This window comes from Passer montanus, unplaced genomic scaffold (assembly GCF_014805655.1).
Source record: "Passer montanus isolate IOZ18808 unplaced genomic scaffold, ASM1480565v1 scaffold705, whole genome shotgun sequence".
In the NCBI taxonomy this organism is placed as follows: Eukaryota; Metazoa; Chordata; class Aves; order Passeriformes; family Passeridae; genus Passer; species Passer montanus.
In genome coordinates this window covers 946-14723 of record NW_024372204.1, presented here as the reverse complement: position 1 = coordinate 14723, position 13778 = coordinate 946, and the positions used below count along the sequence as shown (strand labels likewise).

The following is a 13778-nucleotide window of genomic DNA, read 5'->3' as shown; positions in this document are numbered from 1 at the left end:
TTCAGGGCTGAGAGCAGAGCAGCAAAACAACTGACAAATTCTTTCCTTGGCCCATAAGTGAAGGTTTTATGTTCTGTCTCACTGGGATTGCCTTGGAAGTACAGCAGTGTCAGGACAATCGGTGTTTGGACAGGCTAAACTGCAGAGAGTCATGGAAATATATCCATAGTCTTTGTCTGCATGATGACACCACATATCCATTAAAGAAAACATTCTGAAGATCAAATCAAGAACATTTCCTGTATTCAGTGTTTTTCTCTTGGGAAGAGAAAGCTGTCCCCACATGACTGTCTCCATTTGTGTTAGAGCATTCTCAAGTGGCCCTTTCTCCTTCTACCCACTGAAATGTACTGAGCACTGTTCTGAGCCTGTTCATCCAGAGAAGGACTGCCACCCCTTCTAAAAAATCGGGTTCCTTGAATAATGTCTTTGATGCATGGAATATTGAGAAAAACTCCCTCACGCTGTGTTGTGCTGAAGTTATAGAGATTAACATTGTAGACTAGAATACCTCTGAGTTTAACAATTGAAAAAATATTGGATGCTGGGACTCTCTCTTCAGGACAGTTCAACACTCTTTCCTTTAACTTGCTGTGGTCTGCTCAGCCATTGGAGTCATGACCCATGGTAGGAGGGTATCTAGTCTGCAGCATAGGGCAATGATTCCTCAAGATTATATCTGGATTTGCCATTGGTTTACCCAATTTCTTGAAAATTCTATTCAGGATTAATATCTACCACTCCAAAATCTATGAGAGAAGTAAAAGAAGCCATGGTTTACTCACTTATTTAGTAATTTGTTCCAGCTCTCTTACTGCCATTTGTAACAGGCTTTAAGTGTGTGCTTACCACTGACAGCCATGCTCTTGATTTTTGGCTGTCTGACAACACAGAGGATCTTTTAGTGCTGAGCTTTAGGATGCTGTCACTGTTGGCCAAACAGTTCCTGTCCTCAGTGAAATGCAAAATGGCCTTTGTTATGCTTCAGGAAAGCAAGGAAGTTCTGAGTATTGAGTGACCATGTCATGTGAGCACGAGGCCCTTTCTTGCCTGAGTTCTGGATGTCTCTGTCTGAGATGGGAGCTCTGCATGCAGACATTGAATATGTGCAGATGCTTCAGCAGTGCTGCCTGGTGAAGCAGGGAGTTGCTCCCATCTCGGATGTCAACGACAACGCCCCCGTCTTCAACCAGAGCTCCTACACCATGTACGTGCGTGAGAACAGTGCGGCCGCGGTGTTTGTTGGAGCCGTGAGCGCTGCAGATGCTGACGTGGGGCTGAATGGCAAGGTGAGCTATTCCCTGGCAGCAGAGCAAGGGGCGGAGCGGCCCTGGTGCTCCTGCCTGTCTGTGGACTCGGAGAAGGGGCACGTGTTTGTGCTGCGGCCCCTGGACTACGAGCACTTGAGGCAGACGGAGGTGACGGTCAGTGCCTCTGACGCGGGCTCTCCTCCCCTGCGAGCCAACGTCACCGTCCGCCTGGTCGTGCTGGACGAGAATGACAACGCCCCGCTCGTGCTGTACCCAGCCCAGGAGAGCAGCCCAGGCTCCAGCGAGCTGGTGCCCGTGTGGGCCGAGGCGGGCTACCTGGTCAGCAAAGTGGTGGCCGTGGATGCGGACTCGGGCCAGAACTCCTGGCTCTCGTTCCAGCTGCTGAGGGCCAGCGAGCCAGGGCTGTTCTCCGTGGGCCTGCAAAGCGGGGAGGTGCGTCTGAGGAGGCCGGTGACAGAGAGAGACAGCGTGAAGCAGAAGCTGGTTGTGCTGGTGAGAGACAACGGCAAGCCCCCGCTGTCAGCCACGGCAGCTCTGAGCGCTCTCCTGCTCAAGGACTTCTCAGAGGTGCGCCTGCCGCACAGCAGCCCGGCCTCCGAGGACCAGGGCGGCTCCCTGACCACCTATTTGATCATTGCCTTGGTCTTTGTCTCACTGCTCTTCCTCGTCTCCAGCGCCGTCTTGGTGGCTCGCAAGGTGTGCGGGAGGCAGGAGCTGAAGGCTGGCCCTGTGCTTTATGCTGCCGACACCTTGCAGAGCGGCCTGGCCGATGCAGCCGCTGCAGGGACCCTGCCCCGCGCCTATTGCTACGAGATCAGCCTGACCACGGGCTCGGGCAACAGCGAGTTCAAATTCCTCAAGCCCATCGTGCCCAGCCTGCCCCCTCAGCACTGCGCCGTGGGCCAGGGCCCGGATGAGGAACAGGATTTCCCCGGTGTCCCTGTCAGCAGCGAGGACATGGCCCCAAACACTGCTGGGGCTCTCTCTGCAGGACAGTTCAACGCTCTTTCCTTTGACTAGCTGTGTCTGCAAGGTCAGAGGCCTCAATACATATAGAAGGAGTGGATCCAGGCTGCTTCATGTGTCTGTGGTTCGTCCAGAGTACATCTGTATGTGTAAATGGTTTAACCAATTTTACTGCATATTCTTTTCAGAATTTATATCTACCACTCCAAAAACAATTAGGGAAATAAAAGATGGCATGGTTGTCTCACTAAGTTTTAATGGGTTTCTCCTCTGCTATGGCCATTTTTAACAGGCATTGTGCATCTGGTTAGCAGTCTCAGCTATTTTCTGCTTTCTCTGGCTATCTGACAAGACAGAGGGTCTTTTTCTTCTGAGGTTTAGGAAAATGTCACTGTTGGCCATACAAATCATATCCTCACTGAAATGCAAAAGGCCCTTTCTGAGCTTCTTGAAAGTAAGGAAGTTGTGGCTATTGAGTCACAATGTTATGTGTGCACTAGGGTTTTCTTGCCTGGGTTCTGGATGTCCCTTTTTGAGATGTGAGCTTTGTGTGTAGACATTGAATATCTGCAGATGCTTCAGAATTACTGCCTGGTGAAGCAGGGGGCTGCTCCCACCCAGCCTTTGCAGCACAGGCAGTGCCAGCTCAGCAGGGAAGGAGGTGATTTGTATCCTATTGCAGCAGCAGTGTCTTCATCCTAATCTGGCTCAGAGGAGAGCTGCAAAATGCACAACAAAATCTTCCTTTGGCTTGCAAGAGGGCCTTGGGTGTTCTGTCTTCTCAGGATTTTCTTGGAGATAGAGGAGCATTATCGGTGTTAGGGTAGACTGTAACTGAACAGAGTTGTAGAAACATGTTCATTGTTGTTGAATAGCAGCGCAGCCGGGCGGAGGTGGCAGCGGCTGCGGCAGCGAGCGCTGCCCCGTGTCCCCCGCTGCCGGGACAGCCCGGCTGCAGAGGTTGCGGAGCGCCGGCCGCAATCTGAGGCAGCGAGGGAAGGCGCCCGCGCCGCACTTGGCCGCTTGCTTTCGGCGGGGAATCGCCCGGGACAGCCGCCCAGAGAGCGACACCGCGGCGGCGGCGGCGGCGGCGGCCATGGCGCTCGCAAGGCAAGTGCTTTGTGTGTGTGCTTTGCTGTCGCTGCCGCTCGCTCGCGCCGAGCCCATCCGCTACTCCGTGGCCGAGGAGGCGGAAAGCGGCTCCCTGGTGGGCAAGCTGGCGGAGGATGCGGGGCTGCCGCCGGCGCAGCTCTCGGCTCGCCGCGCCCGCCTGGTGTCGGAGGACGGCCGGCAGCATTTTCGCTTGGAGCGCGCCTCCGGCCGCCTGCTGGTGGCGGGGAGGCTGGACCGGGAGCAGCTGTCGCCGGTCAGGCGGTGGACGTACGACCCCTTGGAGCTGCTGCTCTCCAGCCCCCTGCAGTTCTTTCGCGTCGAGGTGACTCTGGAGGACATCAATGACCATTCACCTTTCACCCGTCTTCCCCGATGAACGAGTCAGATTTGACATCCCGGAGACGAGCGAGGCAGGTTCACGTTTCACACTGGAGGGTGCTCGGGACCTCGATATTGGCAGCAACGCAGTCCAGGAGTACAGTATTGCGCCCATGAATGAGTATTTTAGCATCTACTATGGAAGTCGGAATGAGGATGACAAGTATGTTGAACTTGTTTTGACAAAGCCACTAGACAGGGAGGAGCATGCAGAGATGGGGTTCAGTCTCATTGCTGTGGATGGTGGCTCTCCTCCCAGGAGTGGAACAACCCAAATCCACATTGTCATTCTAGATGCAAATGACAATGCTCCCATCTTCAAGGAAGAGCGCTATATTGGAAAGGTTCTGGAGAACATGCCAGAAGGCTCTGTGGTTCTGACTGTGCTGGCAACTGATCCAGATGCAGGAGTTAATGGGGAAATTTCCTATCAACTCATCCAAGCACTGGGTCAGAGAGACTCAGCATTTGTGATTGATGCCATAACTGGTGAAATCAAACTCACAAAACCTCTGGACTTTGAGGCAGCCAACACTCACGAGCTCACTGTTAGGGCCAGAGATGGTGGAGGACTCTCAGCAATCTGCAAGGTGTTGGTGGAGGTGGTGGATGTGAATGACAATGCCCCAGAGGTGGTGGTCAGTTCCTTCAGCAGTCCCCTCCCCGAGAACACAGTGCCCGGCACGGTGGTTGCCCTGTTCTCGGTCAGGGACCGGGATTCTGGTGCCAACGGGAAGATCTCCTGTGCCCTGGAGGATGAGCTGTCCTTCTCCCTGCGGGCAGCCTATAAGAATTACTATGAGCTGGTGACAGTGAGCGCGCTGGACCGGGAGGAGAGGCCTCAGTACATCGTGAGTGTGACGGCAGCAGATGCGGGCTGGCCTCCTCTGAGCACCACGCAGACCTTCACGGTGGAGATCTCGGATGTCAACGACAACGCCCCCGTCTTCAACCAGAGCTCCTACACCATGTACGTGCGTGAGAACAGTGCGGCCGCGGTGTTTGTTGGAGCCGTGAGCGCTGCAGATGCTGACGTGGGGCTGAATGGCAAGGTGAGCTATTCCCTGGCAGCAGAGCAAGGGGCGGAGCGGCCCTGGTGCTCCTGCCTGTCTGTGGACTCGGAGAAGGGGCACGTGTTTGTGCTGCGGCCCCTGGACTACGAGCACTTGAGGCAGACGGAGGTGACGGTCAGTGCCTCTGACGCGGGCTCTCCTCCCCTGCGAGCCAACGTCACCGTCCGCCTGGTCGTGCTGGACGAGAATGACAACGCCCCGCTCGTGCTGTACCCAGCCCAGGAGAGCAGCCCAGGCTCCAGCGAGCTGGTGCCCGTGTGGGCCGAGGCGGGCTACCTGGTCAGCAAAGTGGTGGCCGTGGATGCGGACTCGGGCCAGAACTCCTGGCTCTCGTTCCAGCTGCTGAGGGCCAGCGAGCCAGGGCTGTTCTCCGTGGGCCTGCAAAGCGGGGAGGTGCGTCTGAGGAGGCCGGTGACAGAGAGAGACAGCGTGAAGCAGAAGCTGGTTGTGCTGGTGAGAGACAACGGCAAGCCCCCGCTGTCAGCCACGGCAGCTCTGAGCGCTCTCCTGCTCAAGGACTTCTCAGAGGTGCGCCTGCCGCACAGCAGCCCGGCCTCCGAGGACCAGGGCGGCTCCCTGACCACCTATTTGATCATTGCCTTGGTCTTTGTCTCACTGCTCTTCCTCGTCTCCAGCGCCGTCTTGGTGGCTCGCAAGGTGTGCGGGAGGCAGGAGCTGAAGGCTGGCCCTGTGCTTTATGCTGCCGACACCTTGCAGAGCGGCCTGGCCGATGCAGCCGCTGCAGGGACCCTGCCCCGCGCCTATTGCTACGAGATCAGCCTGACCACGGGCTCGGGCAACAGCGAGTTCAAATTCCTCAAGCCCATCGTGCCCAGCCTGCCCCCTCAGCACTGCGCCGTGGGCCAGGGCCCGGATGAGGAACAGGATTTCCCCGGTGTCCCTGTCAGCAGCGAGGACATGGCCCCAGACACTGCTGGGGCTCTCTCTGCAGGACAGTTCAACGCTCTTTCCTTTGACTAGCTGGGTCTGCAAGGTCAGAGATTTCAATACCCATGGAAGGAGTGGATCCAGGATGCTCCATGTGACTGTGGTTCGTCCAGAGTATAGCTGTATGTGTAAATGGTTTAGCCCTTTTCCTGCATATTCAATTCAGAATATATGTCTACCACTCCAAAAACTATTAGAGAATTAAAAGATGCCAAGTTTGTCTCACTAAGTTTTAATGGGTTTCTCCTCTGCTATGGCTATTTGTAACAGGCGTTATGTATATGATTAGCAGTCTCAGCTATTTTCTGCTTTCTCTTGCTGTCTGACAAGACAGAGGGTCTTTTTCTTCTGAAGTTTAGGACAATGTCACTGATGGCCATACAAATCATATCCTCACTGAAATGCAAAAAGGCCCTTTTTGAGCTCCAGGAATGTAAGGAAGCTGTGGCTATTGAGTCACAATATCATTTGTGCACTAGGGTTTTCTTGCCTGGGTTCTGGATGTCCCTTTTTCAGATGTGACCTCTGTGTGCAGACATTGAATATCTGAAGATGCCTCAGAATTACTGCCTGGTGAAGCAGGGGGCTGCTCCCACCCAGCCTGTGCAGCACAGGCAGTGCCAGCTCAGCAGGGAAGGAGGTGATTTGGATCCTTTTGCAACAGCAGTCTCATCAACCTAATCTGACTCAGTGGAGAGCTGCAAAATGCACAACAAAATCTTCCTTTGGCTTGCAAGAGGGCCTTGGGTGTTCTGTCTTCTCAGGATTGCTTTGGAGATAGAGAAGCACAAAAGATGTTAGGGTAGACTGTAACTGAACAGAGTTGTAGAAACATGTTCATTGTTGTTGAATGCATTGAAGGAAAACTCCATAAATACGACAAGCTAATTATTGAGAGGAAGAGTAAAGAAGGAATTGAAAATAATCAATAAGATTGATCTTTTCATTGTCGAGGAGGCGGAAAGCGGCTCCCTGGTGGGCAAGCTGGCGGAGGATGCGGGGCTGCCGCCGGCGCAGCTCTCGGCTCGCCGCGCCCGCCTGGTGTCGGAGGACGGCCGGCAGCATTTTCGCTTGGAGCGCGCCTCCGGCCGCCTGCTGGTGGCGGGGAGGCTGGACCGGGAGCAGCTGTGCGGCCAGTCCGCCACCTGCATGCTGCCCTTCGAGCTGCTGCTCTCCAGCCCCCTGCAGTTCTTTCGCGTCGAGGTGACTCTGGAGGACATCAATGACCATTCACCTGTTTTCCGAGAAGACCGAGTCACTTTTGATATCCCGGAAACGAGCGACACGGGCTCTCGTTTCCCACTGGAGGTTGCTCAGGATCTCGATATTGGCAGCAACACAGTTCAGGCGTACAGCATCTCTCCTGAAAACGAGTATTTCACTGTCTCCTATGGAAGTCGGACTGAGGCTGACAAATATCTTGAACTTGTTTTGGAAAAGCCACTAGATAGAGAGAAGGAGGCAGAGATTGGTTTCAGTGTTATTGGTGTGGATGGGGGCTCTCCTCCTAGAAGTGGGACTATCGAGATCTCTGTTATCATTCTAGATGTAAACGACAATGCTCCCAAATTCACACAAGAACGTTATATTGGGAAGGTTCTGGAGAACATGCCAGAAGGCTCTGTGGTTCTGACTGTGCTGGCAACTGATCCAGATGCAGGAGTTAATGGGGACATCTCCTATCAACTCAACGAAGGAGTTCACCAGAGCAACTCAGCATTTGTGATTGATCCCTTAACTGGTGAAATTAAACTCACAAAACCTCTGGACTTTGAGGCAGCCAACACTCACGAGCTCACTGTTAGGGCCAGAGATGGTGGAGGACTCTCAGCAATCTGCAAGGTGTTGGTGGAGGTGGTGGATGTGAATGACAATGCCCCAGAGGTGGTGGTCAGTTCCTTCAGCAGTCCCCTCCCCGAGAACACAGTGCCCGGCACGGTGGTTGCCCTGTTCTCGGTCAGGGACCGGGATTCTGGTGCCAACGGGAAGATCTCCTGTGCCCTGGAGGATGAGCTGTCCTTCTCCCTGCGGGCAGCCTATAAGAATTACTATGAGCTGGTGACAGTGAGCGCGCTGGACCGGGAGGAGAGGCCTCAGTACATCGTGAGTGTGACGGCAGCAGATGCGGGCTGGCCTCCTCTGAGCACCACGCAGACCTTCACGGTGGAGATCTCGGATGTCAACGACAACGCCCCCGTCTTCAACCAGAGCTCCTACACCATGTACGTGCGTGAGAACAGTGCGGCCGCGGTGTTTGTTGGAGCCGTGAGCGCTGCAGATGCTGACGTGGGGCTGAATGGCAAGGTGAGCTATTCCCTGGCAGCAGAGCAAGGGGCGGAGCGGCCCTGGTGCTCCTGCCTGTCTGTGGACTCGGAGAAGGGGCACGTGTTTGTGCTGCGGCCCCTGGACTACGAGCACTTGAGGCAGACGGAGGTGACGGTCAGTGCCTCTGACGCGGGCTCTCCTCCCCTGCGAGCCAACGTCACCGTCCGCCTGGTCGTGCTGGACGAGAATGACAACGCCCCGCTCGTGCTGTACCCAGCCCAGGAGAGCAGCCCAGGCTCCAGCGAGCTGGTGCCCGTGTGGGCCGAGGCGGGCTACCTGGTCAGCAAAGTGGTGGCCGTGGATGCGGACTCGGGCCAGAACTCCTGGCTCTCGTTCCAGCTGCTGAGGGCCAGCGAGCCAGGGCTGTTCTCCGTGGGCCTGCAAAGCGGGGAGGTGCGTCTGAGGAGGCCGGTGACAGAGAGAGACAGCGTGAAGCAGAAGCTGGTTGTGCTGGTGAGAGACAACGGCAAGCCCCCGCTGTCAGCCACGGCAGCTCTGAGCGCTCTCCTGCTCAAGGACTTCTCAGAGGTGCGCCTGCCGCACAGCAGCCCGGCCTCCGAGGACCAGGGCGGCTCCCTGACCACCTATTTGATCATTGCCTTGGTCTTTGTCTCACTGCTCTTCCTCGTCTCCAGCGCCGTCTTGGTGGCTCGCAAGGTGTGCGGGAGGCAGGAGCTGAAGGCTGGCCCTGTGCTTTATGCTGCCGACACCTTGCAGAGCGGCCTGGCCGATGCAGCCGCTGCAGGGACCCTGCCCCGCGCCTATTGCTACGAGATCAGCCTGACCACGGGCTCGGGCAACAGCGAGTTCAAATTCCTCAAGCCCATCGTGCCCAGCCTGCCCCCTCAGCACTGCGCCGTGGGCCAGGGCCCGGATGAGGAACAGGATTTCCCCGGTGTCCCTGTCAGCAGCGAGGACATGGCCCCAGACACTGCTGGGGCTCTCTCTGCAGGACAGTTCAACGCTCTTTCCGGCCCGGCCCGGCCCGGCCCGGCCCGGCTTAGAGCAGCGCAGCGCAGCCGGGCGGAGGTGGCAGCGGCTGCGGCAGCGAGCGCTGCCCCGTGTCCCCCGCTGCCGGGACAGCCCGGCTGCAGAGGTTGCGGAGCGCCGGCCGCAATCTGAGGCAGCGAGGGAAGGCGCCCGCGCCGCACTTGGCCGCTTGCTTTCGGCGGGGAATCGCCCGGGACAGCCGCCCAGAGAGCGACACCGGCCGCCGCCGCCGCCGCCGCCGCCGCGCCATGGCGCTCGCAAGGCAAGTGCTTTGTGTGTGTGCTTTGCTGTCGCTGCCGCTCGCTCGCGCCGAGCCCATCCGCTACTCCGTGGCCGAGGAGGCGGAAAGCGGCTCCCTGGTGGGCAAGCTGGCGGAGGATGCGGGGCTGCCGCCGGCGCAGCTCTCGGCTCGCCGCGCCCGCCTGGTGTCGGAGGACGGCCGGCAGCATTTTCGCTTGGAGCGCGCCTCCGGCCGCCTGCTGGTGGCGGGGAGGCTGGACCGGGAGCAGCTGTGCGGCCAGTCCGCCACCTGCATGCTGCCCTTCGAGCTGCTGCTCTCCAGCCCCCTGCAGTTCTTTCGCGTCGAGGTGACTCTGGAGGACATCAATGACCATTCACCTGTTTTCCGAGAAGACCGAGTCACTTTTGATATCCCGGAAACGAGCGACACGGGCTCTCGTTTCCCACTGGAGGTTGCTCAGGATCTCGATATTGGCAGCAACACAGTTCAGGCGTACAGCATCTCTCCTGAAAACGAGTATTTCACTGTCTCCTATGGAAGTCGGACTGAGGCTGACAAATATCTTGAACTTGTTTTGGAAAAGCCACTAGATAGAGAGAAGGAGGCAGAGATTGGTTTCAGTGTTATTGGTGTGGATGGGGGCTCTCCTCCTAGAAGTGGGACTATCGAGATCTCTGTTATCATTCTAGATGTAAACGACAATGCTCCCAAATTCACACAAGAACGTTATATTGGGAAGGTTCTGGAGAACATGCCAGAAGGCTCTGTGGTTCTGACTGTGCTGGCAACTGATCCAGATGCAGGAGTTAATGGGGACATCTCCTATCAACTCAACGAAGGAGTTCACCAGAGCAACTCAGCATTTGTGATTGATCCCTAAGGTCTACTCATTTAGTTTATCATGGGTTTCCACTTTTTTACTGAAGTTTCTAATAAGGTTTAAGTATCTGGTTCACGCTCACTCAGCTGTGTGCCCCTGTTTCTCTTGCTGTCTGAAAAGACTAAGGAACATTTTATCCAGAGCATTTAAACCACGTCTGGCTGCCACACAAAATATATACTCACCGATAAGCAAGAAGCCCTTTCTGCCATTCAGGAAAGCAAGGATGCCATGACTGCTGAGTCCCAATATGATGTGAGCACTAGGCCCTTTCTTCCTGGGATTCTGGATGTCTCTGTCTGAGATGGGAACTCTGTGTGCTTTGCTTTCTTCTCGCTGTGTTTGTACATGCAGACATTCAATATCTGCAGATGTCTCAGTAGTGCTGCCTGGTGGAGCTGGGAGTTGCTCCCACCCAGCCACAGCAATACAGACAGTGCCAGTTCACCAGGGAAGGAGGTGATTTGGACCCTTTGATAACAGCAGTCTCATCTTCCTTATCTAGCTTACAGTAGAGCAATCAAATGTTCAAAAAATCTTCCTTTGGCTTATAAGAGTGGCTTGGGGGTTCTGTCACCTCAGGATTGCCCTGGAAATACAACAGCACAAACAGTGTTAGGGTAGACTGTAATTGAATGGAGTGGTACAAACATGGTCATTGTTTTAGCTGCGTTGAAGGAAAAATCAATAAATACTACAAGACATTTAATGGAAGGTAGAGTAAAGAAGAACTTTAAAAAAAACCCAAGAAGACATTAAGTTTGGTCTTTTCATTGTTGTTCATAAATCCCAAGGCTTGTAGGTAGGACTAGAAAGCAGTCACTGTATGATTTTCTGTGTTTGTGTTCAGAGGCGGAAAGCGGCTCCCTGGTGGGCAAGCTGGCGGAGGATGCGGGGCTGCCGCCGGCGCAGCTCTCGGCTCGCCGCGCCCGCCTGGTGTCGGAGGACGGCCGGCAGCATTTTCGCTTGGAGCGCGCCTCCGGCCGCCTGCTGGTGGCGGGGAGGCTGGACCGGGAGCAGCTGTGCGGCCAGTCCGCCACCTGCATGCTCCCCTTGGAGCTGCTGCTCTCCAGCCCCCTGCAGTTCTTTCGCGTCGAGGTGACTCTGGAGGACATCAATGACCATTCACCCGTCTTCCCCGAGGAACGAGTCACTTTTGATATCCCTGAAATGAGCGAGCCCGGTACAGTTTTCCCACTAGAGGAGGCTCAGGACCTCGATATTGGCAGCAACAGCGTCCTGGAGTACAGCATCTTTCCCGAGAATGAGTACTTTAGTGTCTCCTTTGGAAGTGGGACTGAGGATGACAAATATCTTGAACTTGTTTTGGAAAAGCCACTAGATAGAGAGGAGCAGGCAGAGATGGGTTTCAGTGTCATTGCTGAGGACGGTGGCTCTCCCCCCAGGAGTGGGACCATCGAGATCTCTATTGTCATTCTAGATGTAAATGACAATGTTCCCAAATTCACGCAAGACCGTTATGTTGGGAAGGTTTTGGAGAACATGCCAGAAGGCTCTGTGGTTCTGACTGTGCTGGCAACTGATCCAGATGCAGGAGTATATGGGGAAATTTCCTATCAACTCAGCCAGGCAGTGGGACAGAGTGACTCAGCATTTGTGATTGATGCCATAACTGGTGAAATCAAACTCACAAAACCTCTGGACTTTGAGGAAGCAGAAACTCATGAATTCCGTGTGAGAGCCAGAGATGGTGGAGGACTCTCAGCTATGTGCAAAGTGTTGGTGGAGGTGGTGGATGTGAATGACAATGCCCCAGAGGTGGTGGTCAGTTCCTTCAGCAGTCCCCTGCCCGAGAACACAGTGCCCGGCACGGTGGTTGCCCTGTTTACGGTCAGGGACCGGGATTCTGGTGCCAACGGGAAGATCTCCTGTGCCCTGGAGGATGAGCTGTCCTTCTCCCTGCGGGCAGCCTATAAGAATTACTATGAGCTGGTGACAGTGAGCGCGCTGGACCGGGAGGAGAGGCCTCAGTACATCGTGAGTGTGACGGCAGCAGATGCGGGCTGGCCTCCTCTGAGCACCACGCAGACCTTCACGGTGGAGATCTCGGATGTCAACGACAACGCCCCCGTCTTCAACCAGAGCTCCTACACCATGTACGTGCGTGAGAACAGTGCGGCCGCGGTTTGTTTGTTGGAGCCGTGAGCGCTGCAGATGCTGACGTGGGGCTGAATGGCAAGGTGAGCTATTCCCTGGCAGCAGAGCAAGGGGCGGAGCGGCCCTGGTGCTCCTGCCTGTCTGTGGACTCGGAGAAGGGGCACGTGTTTGTGCTGCGGCCCCTGGACTACGAGCACTTGAGGCAGACGGAGGTGACGGTCAGTGCCTCTGACGCGGGCTCTCCTCCCCTGCGAGCCAACGTCACCGTCCGCCTGGTCGTGCTGGACGAGAATGACAACGCCCCGCTCGTGCTGTACCCAGCCCAGGAGAGCAGCCCAGGCTCCAGCGAGCTGGTGCCCGTGTGGGCCGAGGCGGGCTACCTGGTCAGCAAAGTGGTGGCCGTGGATGCGGACTCGGGCCAGAACTCCTGGCTCTCGTTCCAGCTGCTGAGGGCCAGCGAGCCAGGGCTGTTCTCCGTGGGCCTGCAAAGCGGGGAGGTGCGTCTGAGGAGGCCGGTGACAGAGAGAGACAGCGTGAAGCAGAAGCTGGTTGTGCTGGTGAGAGACAACGGCAAGCCCCCGCTGTCAGCCACGGCAGCTCTGAGCGCTCTCCTGCTCAAGGACTTCTCAGAGGTGCGCCTGCCGCACAGCAGCCCGGCCTCCGAGGACCAGGGCGGCTCCCTGACCACCTATTTGATCATTGCCTTGGTCTTTGTCTCACTGCTCTTCCTCGTCTCCAGCGCCGTCTTGGTGGCTCGCAAGGTGTGCGGGAGGCAGGAGCTGAAGGCTGGCCCTGTGCTTTATGCTGCCGACACCTTGCAGAGCGGCCTGGCCGATGCAGCCGCTGCAGGGACCCTGCCCCGCGCCTATTGCTACGAGATCAGCCTGACCACGGGCTCGGGCAACAGCGAGTTCAAATTCCTCAAGCCCATCGTGCCCAGCCTGCCCCCTCAGCACTGCGCCGTGGGCCAGGGCCCGGATGAGGAACAGGATTTCCCCGGTGTCCCTGTCAGCAGCGAGGACATGGCCCCAGACCCTGCTGGGGCTCTCTCTGCAGGACAGTTCAACGCTCTTTCCCTTAACTAGCTGGGTCTGCATAGACAGAGTGTTCATGGCTCTTGGGAGGACGATATCCATGCTGCAGCATGTGGCAGTGGTGCTTCTAGACTAAATTTGTATTTTCAATTGGTGTAATCAACTTTCTGCAAATTCTAAGTCATAATAAAAATTGTCTGCTACTCCAAAGTACAAACAACAGACAAAAGAAACTGGAATTAATATCTGCCTCTCCAAAATCAGTGAAACAAGTAAAAGAAGCCAAGGTCTGCTCATTTAGTTTATCGTGGGTTTCCACTTTTTTGCTGAAGTTTCTAATGAGGTTTAAGTATGTGGTTAGCGCTCACTCACTCAACTATATGCCCCTGTTTCTCTTGCTGTCTGAAAAAACTGAGCAACATTTTATCCAGAGCATTAAAA

The 13778-nt window shown here is 55.8% G+C and overlaps 2 protein-coding genes and 2 pseudogenes across 2 annotated transcripts; all 4 read left to right on the top strand.

Annotated features, from left to right (window-relative positions):
• Positions 1-1076: 1076 nt before the first annotated feature.
• LOC120512164 (protocadherin beta-7-like) lies at positions 1077-2291 on the top strand. Its single transcript, XM_039730168.1, has one exon. It carries the CDS (start codon positions 1077-1079, stop codon positions 2289-2291), a length of 1215 nt encoding a protein of 404 aa, XP_039586102.1.
• Positions 2292-3333: 1042 nt separating this feature from the next.
• Positions 3334-6651, top strand: LOC120512165 (annotated as a pseudogene).
• On the top strand, positions 6302-9196 carry LOC120512168 (protocadherin beta-15-like). The gene is made up of 2 exons (XM_039730169.1): positions 6302-6322; positions 6704-9196. The coding sequence occupies exons 1-2, from the start codon at positions 6302-6304 to the stop codon at positions 9194-9196; spliced, it is 2514 nt and encodes an 837-aa protein (XP_039586103.1).
• LOC120512167 lies at positions 9056-13560 on the top strand (annotated as a pseudogene).
• The last annotated feature ends 218 nt before the right edge of the window (positions 13561-13778 follow it).